Below are 14891 nucleotides of genomic sequence, written 5' to 3' on the forward strand. Positions count from 1 at the left end.
GGAAAAACTTCCTAATCATCAGAGTAATTAAGCATGGACACAAATTACCTGGAGAGATTGTGGAATCAGTCACTGGAGGCTTAAGAACAGGTTGAACAAACACCTGTCAGGGATGATCTAGAATAGAGAATACTTAGTCCTGCCTCAGAACAGGAGTCTGGACTAGACATACTGAGGTCCCTTCCAGTCCTACATTTCTATTATTCCTGGGCAGGGAATAAGTAAAATAGGAACCAAGAAATCGACAAAGACAAAACTGGGACGTAAAAAAAGTTTTATTTTTAAAAATACAACTTTGAACAGCTGCGATGTGGGCATTTACAAAGGGGGTCCCTGAAATGTTTTTCGCCTGCTCTCTGCTTAGTCAGCACTAGCACTAGGACTCATGCCAACGAGGGACCCACACCCCAAACCCCTCAGGCCAGCACAGCCTGAGTCTCTCAGAGCAGACAGAGAACAGCTCGGTTAGTTGTCTCCATCTCAGCAGGAAAGGACACTCCCTGCCAAGGGAGCAGTGTCTGGCAGGACGTGCGCCTCACAGCCTCTGTCTGTAAGGCTGCGCTCTCATGTCTCCCCACGCCTCAAGAATCCTGGCCATGCTTTGAGCAGTTCAGAGTCTGCTATGAATACTCAGGCCTGCTCTTCACAGAAAACATTCGGGGGAGGAAAATGCTGTTTATGACTCTTGCACAGTCAGCAAGAGGAAGGCAATGAAAGACAAGTGGCAGTAACCCAAGAGAGCCCACTATTAAAATACAGGCATTGCTAGGACTCTTGTTTCCTAGATGTACAGAATATTAAATACCCTTCCCATTTAAAGTCAGATTATTTACAAAAGGATTCCACACACACAGCATGGACACATGCCAGTCTCACCATGCTGCTGCCTGGCACCAACCCAAATCTAGGTTTGCCCTTAAATTTGAAAAAATCTTATCTGATAGAGTAGAGAAAATAGCTTTGTAAAGTGAGTAATATTTAGACATTTTGCAAAGTCATAGAAACCTCTTCTTCTCTTTTAAAATGTGTAGAATTTCTAGCATATAAATGTATAAAATACTGATACTTCCCCCTTCTCCATGCTAAAAGCCAGAAAGTCTTTCTTTTGCTACCCCATATTGCAGCGTGTGGCTGCTCTCAACAGCAAAAACGTGCAGGATGAGAGACTGGGAGACAAAACACATACAAATTGTCAAAACATTGTTCAGTTAATTAGCTGGGTTTAAAATTTATCAAAACAATCCAACAGTAGCAAAGACTGTCCATGGAACACATTGGACAGTCGTAGAGACAAAAGACAAGTGAACAATAAAGTCACAGCACCCAAGATTCAATTCAATTTCTTCCATGACCCTCCTGCTAGATCTGAGATTCAGTTATGGGGTGTTCCATCAAAGTAGCTATAATTTATGCATGAAAGCCATTGTACATGTCAGTTAGAGTAACACCCTACGTTTGTCGGATGTGCATTTTCGGTGATGATTTTCAAAAGCCAGGAAAGCCGACAAGTCAAGTCATTTTCAGTCCATCAAAGCCACAAAATTTCCATCTTTTTTCCAGGCTAGCCCCGACACCACTCAGCTCCTGTTTGAAGGTGTGCTGCAGTCTGCTCATCAGAGCTTCCACTTCGGTGGGACAGATCTGTGGGAGAGAAGCAAAACTTCCACTGAAAATTAACTGACTTCTGGCTTGAGAATCCCAGCTCTCCGGCTGCAGGTTTGCAGGCTCGTGAGTGCTGACCCCAGGCAAAACCACCACTTCCTGCCGTGGTTGGGGTTTCCACAGCTCTCCCGTCCAAGTGCTAATGGGGACTCAGCCTGCTCCTGGTTAAGTTCTGGGATGTGCTGTCGTCAGTGTGAGGTGGGAGGGCTGCAGACATAAGGAATACTAAAACGAGCAGGAAGGAAAACTTGTCTCATTACTTAATTAGGAGATCTGAAATAATAGCTTCAAAGAGAAATGAAATGTAAGCGGGTGTTCCTATGCACTCAAGAACATCTTCTGCAAGTGGTAGAGGAATCACAAACATGAAATATAATCCAGTCAAGTGCGTCTACTGGAGGTGCTTGTCTGTACCAGCTAGGGAGCCACGTAATCATCCAATAGAGTACTAGAGACACTAGCCAATCGCAGTGCCGAGAGCCTGCTAAAGGGGCACTGAACAGCAAGCCCTAGCCTTTTCTGTAATGCTGGGATGAAGAGGAAAGGCCATCTACTAGAGCTGGGGCCGGGAGCAGGGCTGTCACTCTGGGAGAGGGGGACATGGACAGAGGTATGGAACACAGCTAGGAGTGGGTGCGGAGCCGCAGGCGTGGGGCTAGCAACTGGGACCTTGAATGTGTGGCAGGCAGCTGGGACCCCAGGCTGACAGCAAAGCCCCCAGGTGTGGGGTTGGTGGCCCAGTGGGACCTGTAGCCAGCAGCAGAGCTCTGCACAGCAGCAGGGCTAGCAGTTATGACTGAGCAGCAAGGAGAGCCGGCTGGGGGTGCTGCGGCACCCTCCATACTCCTCCTTCCTGTGCCTACGTTGCTGCTTCGCACCACAAATTCTGCCCAGTGAGTCCAACTAAGCAGGGCTCCTAGGCAGAGACTTTTATACTCACTGCCCAGCTCTCCTCTTGTGCAGTGATGCATGAGGAGTTCTCATCCCAGCCCTGCTGTGTGGCCTTCAACATATCACTTCCCCTCTCTCTTGGGCAGACTGGTGGCACTTGGGAGCTCTGTCTGGGGCTCAGCCCTTCCTTTGGAGCAGCATTTCTCAACCCGCAGGGCTAGGGCATCCCTGGAGGGACACGAGAGACTCTAAAGTAAAGAACACCTGGCTCCCCTAGGTTGAATTCCTCCCCCCCCCATGCATTACAGAGGCTGTTTTATTCTTACTAAGACAAGAATAAGTGCAAAGGGGTCAGGAAAGTGTTCTGAATGATTGTTTGCCAACCTGAAAAATTGAAGGGTCACTGGTGTGAAGGCGGCCCTTTGACTGGTTATGCTGATTACCAGATTTCTTTGTGAGATTCAGGTGATGTCTGTGTGTGATAAAGTGGGAATTTTGGTAATTTGTTATGAATGCCTGGCAAACTGCCACCCCCCGTTTAAGCCAGATACTACACTGGTGAACTGGAGGGGAGCAAATATTGCATATCTTTAGAAGGGGCAGCAGACTGACCCCAGAGAAACAGAAGAATGAGCTCTTCACAATCGGGACAACTATGTGCAAATTATTGAAAAAGAGAGTTACAAAACAACCTTGAGTAACATGCTACACTAGGGACAGACCATACAGCAAATCAGACATCTCCAACTCCTTGGAATTCTTCAAGGGAGTCACCAGAACAGTGGAGAGAGAAGAACAGAAGACATAATTCACTTAGACGTTCAAAAGCCATTGGAAAGTCCCTGATTGTGAAGGCTTTTAAGCAGACCAAGACATGGAGTGAGCTAAATCTGTCAGATTATCACCACTCTACATTGGGTCCATCCACACATTCTGTTCTGATCTACACTGCTAGCTCGTTGGGGCAGGGACAGGCGTCCACAATTGGCGTGTGCACCTCACCCCACGCTTAGATGCTACTACAAACTCACGTGAACGTCTTCACCGAGCTGCTCACTCCTTCTGGAGTGAGCCCAGAAGTGGAGGAGGCAGCCTGAGGAGATGGTGATCAGGGGTTCTGGGATGGCAGGAGCCAGGTCTGAGGGATCTTTCAGGTGGAAAGAGAGAGGACGGGGCAGGGTCCCAGCCATTCCTAATCTCTCTGGTGAGAGGGGATGGCCGAGAGGTCCTGGCCAGTCCTGGTCTCTCTAGTGGGAAGGGGGAAGAGAGTCAGGTCTCTCCAGTGGGAAGGTAGCAGAGTCGGGGGGGGGGGCGTCCCCAGCTGGTCCTGTAGATCTGGTGGGAGCAGAGCAGAGGGGACGCAGATTCCAGCCAGTCTCTCTCCCTCCCCCACTGGGCTGGGCCTTGGAGATGGGGAAGACACAGCTCATGGTGACCAGGCAGAGTGGTGCATAAGGTGACGATGACCTGGGTCCTGGGATGTGAGAGTAGGAGACCCCGCCCAACCACACAGAAAGACAAGCACTCTCTCGGATCAGGCCTGTCCAGAGAGTAACCCTCCTCCCCACCTGAGTCTGCCCAGAGACACAAGCACACCTACCTTGGCGTCCAGCCGCTGCAAGTAGGAACAGATGTATTCTATGCTTGCTCCAAATGGGTGAACATGGAGAAATGTTGAAATGATGCCTAGAGAGATAACACAGTAGGGGTCATTCCTGTGAAGCAGCTGAGAGCACCAGCAGCTCAAGAGGTGCTTTTCCCTGCATGCACTGTCCTGGGGCCTGGCCTACGTGCTGCAAAGTCACGAGGAGCAAAGTGTTTCCTTGGGCAGCAGCCGAGGGTGCGTTTCCAGAATCCCTCAGTCACACAGACAACTCTAAAGTGAGTGGGAAAGCTCCTATGATGGGCAACGGGACGTACTGTGCAGTGCAGCAACAGGTCTGCAGCGACGTGAGGAGGCTGGGCCCTCAAAGCGCCTCAAAGAGACAAAGTGTGGGAGCGGGGGGCATAGTGGCAGGCATGCAAATTCATTCCCAACATTGTGATGAAGCAATACAGGCAGTGACCAGCAGGAGCAGAAGCCGCTATTGCCGGTGCAAGCAGGCAGATTGACCAGACAGGCCGTCAGCATGGCCATGAGGCAGTGCGCTCAGCACCAGAAGCCAAACCAGCCCAGGCCCATGAGACCCCAGCATTCCTGATCGCTCCCAGTACTGATCTTCAGCCTAGCAACCGGGACTAGCACACGGCCCAGGTGGTTATGCAACTGCACATTCTGCACTCCTGCCTTTGTGCAAGAGAGGCAGAAGACAAGCAAGCAAGCTGGTACCCGGGATTTATTCAAAAAGCCGCTTCCAGGGTGTGTCATGGGTCATTACAAAGTCAGCCCACTCTCCTCCACCTTTGACTGCTACAATGTTAACTGGTGCGGAGCATGACGCCCCGAGACCCTGCAAGATCCTGAAGTGCCTTCTGACTCAAAGATGAAGTTATGGGCACTAACGTTTTAGTGGTAAGTGTATGTTTAGTGATCTGGGTGCACACCGTGCTCTGCCCATAGTGATATGGAGCATCATAAGAGAACCTGCTGTACAGCAAACTGCCCGGATACACCAAATCAACCACTCTGCGGTGCAGAACGACGACAGGATCGGTCACTATGAGGGATGTTAACAAACGTTTATTTTTGTAAACGTGTAACTGCTGAATTTTTCGACGGGGACACGTTTACACACAAGGGGCAGGCGTCTGGGTCTCTCCATGTACTTCAGAGCACTGTCAATTGGAGAGAAAAGAGGAAACTTCATAGCAGCAGGTTGTTTGGAGAGTGTTTGAAACCACACGGAGGTTTGGGATATGACAATACACACCAGGGAGGCAGAGGTGCCCTTTCTCGATGACGACTCAGGGGTGTGATGCTAGCTCTAGTCCCCCCCATGACAAAGCACGAGCTAATGTGGTAAAAACCCAGCAGAGTGTGCAGGCCATGGGATCAAAGGTGGGTAATGTACACAATGTATCAGGTGAGAGTTACTCACATACCCAGTACAAACATGCACAAGCATACAGCGTGTGCCCCCAGGGGACAAGAACACATCTGGATACACAAGAGGCCTCGGTGTAAGCAACGCACAAAGGGTGAAATCCTGGCCACACTGAAGATACTGGGAGCTTTGCCATGACGTCAGTGTGAGCAGCATTGTGCCCAGGGCCTACTACCGTGGCAGTGCATGAAACTGAGGAAAGAAGCCCAGACAGTTAAGACTGAAGAGCTGCATTTTCACTACCTGCTGAGAGCATCTCTTATGGCATCTGAATCTATTTAGCATGGGCAGAAACATGTACGACAACCTCCTGTTAGCAGACATCCTGTACCTGGACTCTCACCTACTAATAAAGCTTCTCGTTCAGATTTGACAGGGCTACAGCTCAGAGTCCTCTCGAGCGGGCACTCCTTCTCCTGGCTAGACGCACAGATCCTGGAAGTATTGCTCTCCTGAAAACACAACAACGTCCACTCCAGACCCGCACAACACAGCAGTGGTTCTAGATAGTAAAATGCTGGCAAGAGTTGCTATTTTGGTTCTTCTGGTTCAATGTGTCTCACTTAATACATCATTTATCTCATGAAATGCATCCAAAAAACCCACAAAACACACAGGATGTGCAACGGAGAACACCGGTCATTTTGCTGTGGGAACTTCCTATTTGCCTTGGTCAGTTCCTCCCGCTGTTAAAAAGGGTGCCCTTAAGTACTTTGCATTTCATAGACTATTTGCTTAAAAGTAAATCATAGACGGAAATATTAAGACTAATAACAACAACAACAATACTAACCTACTTCATAAAGCACTTTGAGAGCTATGAATGAAAAGCATCATCGAACAGCTTGATATTACTAATCATTAATGCAAAGTGCTCCACTTAGGAAGGAACAATCAGTTCCATACATACAAGATGGGAAGCGACTGTCTAGGAAGGAGCATGGCGGAAAGGGATCTAGGGGTCATAGTGGACCACAAGTTGAATATGAGTCAACAGTGTGATGCTGTTGCAAAAAAAGCAAATATGATTCTAGGTTGTATCAACAGGTGTGTTGTAAGCAAAACTCGTGAAGTCATTCTGCCGCTCTACTCTGCACTAGTTAGGCCTCAGCTGGAGTACTGTGTCCAGTTCTGGGCGCCACATTTCAAGAAAGATGTGGAGAAATTGGAAAGGGTACAGAGAAGAGCGACAAGAATGATTAAAGGTTTAGAGAACATGACCTATGAAGCCAGGCTTCATGAACTGGGCTTGTTTAGTTTGGAAAAAAGAAGATTAAGGGGGGACATGATAGCGGTTTTCAAATATCTAAAAGGGTGTCACAAGGAGGAAGGAGAAAATTTGTTCCTCTTGGTTTCTGAGGACAGGACAAGGAGTAATGGGCTTAAAGTGCAGCAGGGGAGGTTTAGATTGGACATTAGGAAAAAATTCCTAACTGTCAGGGTGGTCAAATATTGGAATAAATTGCCAAGGGAGGTGGTGGAATCTCCCTCTCTGGAGATATTTAAGAACAGGTTAGATAGACATCTGTCAGGGATGGTGTAGACGGAGCTTGATCCTGCCTTGAGGGCGGGGGGGCTGGACTCGATGACCTCTCGAGGTCCCTTCCAGTCCTATGATTCTATGATTAGCACTGGGGTTGTTTCTCTAGGTATTAAATTCCCTGAATAAGTCACACTGGGATTGGAAAGTCAAGCTGGGTAATTTCCAACTCATGCAACCTCTCCATTAATAAAGATCTTAGCAGGCCATAGTAGGCTCCTAGGGTGTATCTAGACTACATGGCTCCATCGACGGAGCCATGTAAATTAGTTTACCCGGCATAGGCAAAGAAGCGGGGATTTAAATAATCCCCACTTCATTAAAATAAACATGGCCGCCATGCTGTGCCGACGATCAGCTGATCAGGCACAGCACGGAAGTCTAGACACAGATTCGTCGGCTGGGGAAGTTTTTGCCAACCGATCCCTTATGCCTAGTGAAACATGGGTATGTCTAGCACAAAGAGAAATATCAAAAAGGCCGTGTAGGAATAGGAGACTTTACCCTGTCACCTGCTGGAAAATAACCTTGCAAAACACAAAATTTCGCTAAGCTGTTGGAATGAGCTGGGGACAACTTTTTGTTTAAGAAAATAGAGAAAGAAGCGATTGGGGAAGAGCCATTTTAGATTTGATTCTGAGAAACAGGATTTTGGTTGTAAATCTGAAGGCGAAATGTGAATTTGAGTAAATATGATCATGAAAGGATTGATTCCACATTACCAAGGAAAGGAAGGAGTGACAGCCGCAGGTTAAGAAAAATGAATTTCAAAACAGCAAATATAACTGCTGAAATAATTAACTATTGTGAAAAGTTTCAGCGGGGCAGCCGTCTTAGTCTGTTTCAGCAAAAACGAAGAGTCCTGTGGCACCTTAAAGACTAACAAACTTATTTGAGCATCAGCCTTCGAGAAGGGCTGCAGCAGGGGAGAAGTGTTGGTGGGAGGATGGGAACGTGGCTGTAGCAGGTGGTGAGCACTTGTTAATTTCTCTCCAGGGGAGCCTCCAGCCCCAGAGCACCCAAGGAGCCAGTGACTATGGGAGGCTCTGCAAACTGCACTTTTACTGTGAAACAGCCATCTGTGGTATCTGGCTACCCCTGCAATTAGCAGTAAGAAGAGGTTCTTTAAATACATTAGGAGCAAGAGACAGACTAAGAAAAGTGCAGGCCCTCTCCTGAGGGGGAAAGAGAGCTCATAACTGATAATATCAAGTTGTTTAATGCCTATTTTGCTTCAGTCACTAAAAAGCCACCAGATACTCAAACCAATTAATATTAACAAAGGGGAAGGAACAACGGCCAAAAAAAGGAAATATATTTCGATAAATTAGATTTCTTCAAATCTGCAGGGCCTGATGAAATTCATCCGAGGTCAATTAAAAAACTGACTAGCTGAAGCAATCTCTCAATTATTAGCCATTGTATGAGAGACGTCATGGAGACTGGGTGACGTCCCAGAGGGCTAACATAGAACCGCTCCTTAAAAGGCAGTGGAAATTATAGACTAATCAACGTAACTAATACCTGGAAAGATACTGGAACAAATTATTAAATAATCGATTTCTAAGCACCTAGAGGATAATAGGGTTTTAAGGAACAGACAGTACTGATTTGTCATGAACACATCATGCCAAATCAATCTCATGTCCTTCTCTGACAGGGTTACTGACTGAGTGGTTGGAGGAAAGCAGTAAACATGATATAGCTTGATTTTAGAAAGGCTCCCAGGCCAAACCCCCACTTTCGGACAAGTTCTGCTGCCGTTTACAAATGAACCATCATCACTTCCCTCCGCAAGATGCTCTGCCTAAAACAGCAGAATGGCACACGATGACTTACATTTCCTTGATTATCAGCCACGTCTCTCTCCTGGTCCTCTTCAGCTGTTCTCTCTTGCTATAGTCAATTACAGAAAAGAAAAGGGTTACGCTCTCTGGCAGTGGTGGTAAAATAGCAGCTTTGTGCACTGATCTCTGCAAATGAAGCTCTCAAACTGGAGCAATCAAATTGAGATTCAAATGCTTTAACAACCAGAAAGACAACAGTGTGTAACCCTGCTCCAGTACACAGCACTAGCTAACACACAGGGGAAGGGAGAGTTCTCATGTCAGGGAGGGTCCAGACAGGATCTGTGTCATCATTGTCCAACTTCATCGGCTGTACTTAGTGAACAGAGCTGGGTGAGGCCTTCCCCTCTCATGAGGATGTATACACAATGGCTGTCACCCTCCCACCCAGTACACAGACAGCGCGCGAAGCAGGCAATGACCAGCCAAGACAGACCTTGTGAAAACAGCTCAGAGCAAAGAGTGGAAGGAATATTTCGGGAGAGGCGCAAACAGAGGAAAAAGTCAACAGAAAATCAATCCATTAATTCACAAACTCCTCCCACTTCCCCTGCAGAATCATCCATTTCACATTCATGTAACAGAATACAGAGGTGTTCATGATGCAGACACCTACCTGGAAGAGGCGAGGGAGTAAGAGTCATCTAATTCTAAAACAATCAATGCCAAACCTGCAGAATTTGGGGCTGGGATTTGTAAAGGAATTCAGTACCAAATAATGGGGCTCAGACACCTAAACCCTTTGCAAATGCCAGCCTACTGCTGACAGCTGTCTTTCTGCAAAAATGACAGTGACCCCTCCACGTGATGGCTTCAAATTGGCATTAGCATTTGCATAACACTGAACAGCCCTCTATCTTCACGAACATAAATCCTGCGCTAGCTCTGCAACCTCCTTATAGATTCTGCAGTACTGACCACACAAGCCAGCATCTCCCAGAGGGGACCTCTGGCAAAATTGTTTAGTTGACACTTTGCATCACACTCAAGATGAAGTAATAACGCTGTACAGCATCTTGTTCTGTGAACATATTCACTTTACCCAGTACCCGAGATCACAAAATCCTCGTCAGTGAAATGCCTTATTTAACTGAGCCATTGGCAACAAGACGGCAAGAAAACAAATGACTAACCAAGAGAGTCGGAGAATAGGGATGCAATCGACAAGTCAATTATCCAACAAGCATAAGCTTATCAGATAGTGCTTCCCCGCCCTCGCTGCCTCTATCAGAGTTGGGAGCAGGAGCCAATGCTGGGGGGAACCGGCTTAAAAGCTAAGCCTAAACCTAAGCAGTCCCACCGCGCCTGTTCCTTTGAAATGTACAACAGCCATGGGCGGGATAGGGAAATTCCATCAACTATTCAATTAGTTGATTAATCAAAATTTAACATCTCTATCAGAGAGTAGAAATACAACATACTAATAATGCACAAGCTTTCATTCTAAAAAGCTACTTATAATTTCCCTTCCTCGCATATAAAGTAAATGCAAATATATTGTATGTAGCAACACTGCTGGAAACCTTAAAATCACCCATATCTTTTAGAGAATGTAAATCAGAACAGACCTTTAAATGCAAGTCTAGATTTACTGTGGATAATGTAGATGTGTTATAGACTCAGACTCAGACTCAACTTTCATGACAAACCACATGGATGTTTGAATGGCCGTGTAGGCCCCAGAAATGCAAAGCAGACCACTTCCACCCAAGCCAGGCCTAGGTCTTCTCCTGACCCTGTTCCCTATGCTGCACAGAATGAGCTGTGATGGCCAAAGGCCACAAGAGCAGCCAGAGTCTGTTCCTGAAATGTCCTACAGAATCCTGGAGGCCTGGGCTGTACATACCTGCTCCTTAAGGGTTTCTAACAATGTTTCCATTTGCACTTTTTCTTCCTTCACTTTTTCTAGCTCAGCTTCTCGTTTTTGGTATTCATCCTGCAATTTCAGAAGATGCTAGAAAAGAAAAAGGCCAATTCAGAGCACAGCCTGACTTTCACATGGCACTGTTTTCAAGACTGCGTCACAAGCGGTTAGACAAAGACATGGGGCAAATTCAGAACAGTTTTGAACATTTTAAACACAAAAATAGAGGCTGTAAAGTTCCCACAAAATCCCACAGCATGTGTAACGTGCTGGAGTTAGGGAGGTTAGCGCTGTAGCTGCAAGGGGCTCATAGCATCACATGTTGTCACAGCCCTTCCTTATGTTTCCCACCACAAACACCCTTGCTGTGGGCTGTTGTATCATTTACCCATGCACCATGCTGGAAGAGCACCTGCCTGCAGGGCCCTCTTGCTGTACTAGAAACCCAGAACGTCCCATCACCAAATACAAAACCAGCTCGTAATTCACACTTGTCCTGCACACCCGAGCTAATAATAAATGAGTGTTGATCACGGAGACGTTAGCCATGGATCCCAGGGATTCTGGTAATAGGTTTATATTTTTGACAGATGCCTCACTTTTCCCCTGTGGTTTTCATCGCTCTGTGCAGTGGCGAGGATTAAAGCTGTTCTGGGGGCAGGGCAGGACACACGAGGGGTGTAACTGTCTGGGGTGGTATGAATTGGTCACTGAAGGACTGGCTGTAACTGACTCAGAGAAATGGAGGCTCTAGAAACGCAACAGGAACCAGAATGGCCAGGCTAGTCACACCTAGCAATCCAAAACCAAGGGTCCCAGATGGACAGGGCCATCCCTAGGAAGCGTGGGGCAGCAGGTGCTGCCAGGACACTCCACCTCCTGCCGCCAAAATGAGTGCAGCGGGTCCCAAAGGTTCCCTCCATAGGATGGTTGAAGCAACAGCCATGGGGGTTGGAAAAGGGGAAAGGGGTATCTGAGGGGGGAAGGGCAGTGTGGGTAAAAGGGGAAGAGGTATCTGAGGTCTACCCCAAAGCAGCTGGATCTACAGTGCAAAAGATTGGGCTCCAACTTTGGGTCTTGGCTTGACTGAGACTCCGAAACTCTTCATTCACAGAGTCCCAGCAGATTGGGGTGCAAGATGGAAGGAGGGCTTGGGCTCAAATCCGCCAGTGTGAGCATACTAGCGGTTCTGGGGAGAATTATAATTGTCGCCACAGCACTGCAGCCTGCAGGGGTACTGCACAAGTCTCCCACAGGAGCCTGCCTTGGCTGAATTCACTGCAAGAAGCTACAGACAGAAACAGGAAGCACGGATGTCTGAAGATCCAGTTTTGGGGGGCACAGGTGTGGAACGGTTTAACCCTTTGGGTTTGGAGACTCAAAGGGGTCATGTCCAAGGGACTGGTTACAGGCTGGGGGGGGAGGAGGGGAGACCAGCCATGGCATATTCCAGACCCCTACGGACCAGAACTAGCCTTGCAGATGATGATCAGTTCACATAACCCAGGTATTGTATTGGTTTTGCAGCCCTAGAAATGGCAGACAGCTGCTTGCTTTTGAATATGAACTCCCAAGCTATCAGCTGGCGCTTCAGTTGGAAAAAAGGAAAGTGGCATTTTGAGTGTGTGCAGTTGCTCCCGTTTGTGAGCTGTGGAGAGAGGCTGCGACCAAGGCCATACCGACAGGGAAGAGTAGCCTTACCTGCTGCATTCCCTGCAACGCCTGCTGCAGGAGTTTTAACTGCTGCTCTCTAGTTGTGTCTTCATCTCTGTTTGCTTTACCCTGCTCTTGCTTTAACAGCTCCACCTCATTTCGATAGGCATCCAGCTGCCAGCGCAAGCTGTCGTTTTCCTCCTTCAGGGCCTCTGTCTGGGACAGCAGTGCTAAGAGAAAGATGCCAAAAGAAAAAGAGTTAAAAAGACAAACAAAAGTAATGCACGTTCAGCTCCCAGCCCTGCCCCAAAGAATGACCTCGGAGCAGTCACTTAGGCCCAAATCCTGAAAAGGTATTTCAGTGACTAACTCCCATTGGACTCAAAGGAGATTGGGAGCCAAAATACTTCAGAGATCTGGGCTTCCATCCCTATCTGTAAAATGGGGAGGACACAATGTACTTCTTCCCAACCGCTGTCTGCCATGTTTATTTAGACTGTATATTCTTTGGAGCCAGGGCTATTTATCAGCATGTCTGCATGGTAACTAGTATCAAGGGAAGCCTCTAGGTACCATTGTCTTACACGTAAGTTATGGTACTTTGACAGCACCATCAGTTATTAAGGCTGCCTGACCCTTCCATTTTAAAGACACAGTTTTCAAGTGCATAGAATTTTACCAAACTTTATCCATCTGAGCTGAAATTTTCCATGCCAGGCACCTGCCCCAGAGAGATTTTGCCCCACTGAAGGTATTGACAAACCTGGGGAAAGATATGTTATACCAATGTTCAAAAGTTCTGGTGAGCCTCCATTCAAACGCTAGCACCACACACTTTGGAGCCAGCTTAGAAATCTGGCAGGGTATGCGGCCTCTGCGTCAGGGATGTGCATTTTGTCATCCCCATGAAAATCCACCCAAACCTGGCCAAGCTACAAGTCTTTGAAAGACAGAAGTTTGCACATGCTCAGTAGAGACATCTTAGATTTTAACAGCCAAAATCTCCAAGAGCCTGGCCATGTTCTATCCGGCAGCTGAGCAGGCAATTACACCTCCAGGCCAACATGGAGTGATCCGGAGCAGGGAAATCAGAATGGAGGAAAGGTTAGACTGTCTCTTCCGTGCTCTCAGCAACCCCTCCTGCCCCCACACTACACCCACACAGTCCAGGCAGCATGGTGGAGAATACTGCCCAATTTGAATACTGGGAGCAAGGGGTGAGAATCTAAATAGGGACAAAAGACCACAAGGGATGCTAGTGGAGAGACAGGAACTGGAGCCAGTAGGAGAGAGAGGGAAATTCAGGCTGGGAGTTGTGGAGGAGGAGACTGGGACTGGCTGAGCCAGGAGACAGGGCCTGAAAATCAGTAGGTGGGAGGTGATGGCTGTGAGGAGACAGATCTGATGCAGAAACAAGATGCATGAAAGAATTGGGACTGGCTGGACTAGAATGGGGACAAGGAGTTAGGGACTTGGGGGGGGAGCAGGAAATGACTGAGGAGAATGTGGAGAGGGAAACTGGTACATGGAATCCAGAAGAGAGAAGTCTAGGAATTATTGGCCATAGAAATAGGATCTGGGACAAAGAGCCAGGAATGAGGAAAAGGGACTGAGCTAGGCTAGAATGGAGGGGACAGAAAGGTCTGTGAGATTGAAAAAACTGGGAGATACACAAGTAGGGACATGATAAAACTATAGAAATATCAAATGGTTTAGAGAAGGGAGACAGGGAACTGCTATTCTCCCTGCTCCATAACACGAGAACATGACACTCAAAGTGGCAAATTCAAAACTGACACAAATACCTTTAAATACAAAGTGTGGTTAGCATGTGGAACTCACTGCTACAAGGTGTCACTGAGGCCAAGAATTGAGCAAGTTTCGAAGAGGAATTTCACGTGGTATGACTATCAAGAACCTCCAGAGTTGCAATCACTATTACAGATTTTGAATGGCTATAAAACCTCCTCATAGTGCCTCACAGGGTGGAGGATTCACTCACATCTGCCATTGCAAGGTTCTTACGCCTCCTTCTGAAGCCACTGGTGCTGGCCACAAGAGATTGGGCTAGATAAATCTTGGCTTTGATGCAATCTGGCAGTTCCAGATTCTGTTCTCCAGGAATGTGACGCTTATTAGCCCAGGGATAATCAAAGCCCAGTATCGAATATTCCTGAGGTTTGGGGCTTCTAAATCCTGGCTCCCCAGGGAATTCACACACTGCAAACACAACATGAAGATGTATTTATCACCCTTAACAAATGGTGTACCTGACTCTTCCGTTTCTTTCACCTCTGAAGGATCTTCTATCTCATCGTCAGACATTTCCATTTCCTCCTCACTTCGAATCCCCATTAGTTCATCATTATGAATGTTGCGGATTTCCTAAG

At 47.3% G+C, this 14891-nt stretch overlaps 1 protein-coding gene across 6 annotated transcripts in view; it reads right to left on the bottom strand.

Annotated features, from left to right (window-relative positions):
• Positions 1-257: 257 nt before the first annotated feature.
• The window catches only part of ENOX2 (ecto-NOX disulfide-thiol exchanger 2), a 37598-nt gene continuing 22964 nt past the window's right edge, over positions 258-14891 (bottom strand). For 2 of the 6 annotated variants that reach the window (XM_075896654.2, XM_075896656.2), the window contains exons 9-15: positions 14772-14886; positions 12550-12731; positions 10831-10938; positions 8977-9033; positions 5929-6049; positions 4154-4239; positions 258-1641 (exon numbers count right to left, since the gene is read on the bottom strand). In XM_075896654.2, the coding sequence (XP_075752769.2) occupies positions 1510-1641; positions 4154-4239; positions 5929-6049; positions 8977-9033; positions 10831-10938; positions 12550-12731; positions 14772-14886 (801 nt within the window). In that variant the 3' untranslated portion in view covers positions 258-1509. Of the gene's footprint in view, positions 1642-2937; positions 3026-4153; positions 4240-5137; positions 5329-5928; positions 6050-8976; positions 9034-10830; positions 10939-12549; positions 12732-14771; positions 14887-14891 lie in introns of those variants that run through there. The other 4 variants (XR_016350577.1, XR_012895626.2, XM_075896655.2 and 1 more) reach the window with 4 other exon arrangements.

This window comes from Pelodiscus sinensis, chromosome 13 (assembly GCF_052426305.1).
Source record: "Pelodiscus sinensis isolate ZL-2025 chromosome 13, ASM5242630v1, whole genome shotgun sequence".
In the NCBI taxonomy this organism is placed as follows: Eukaryota; Metazoa; Chordata; order Testudines; family Trionychidae; genus Pelodiscus; species Pelodiscus sinensis.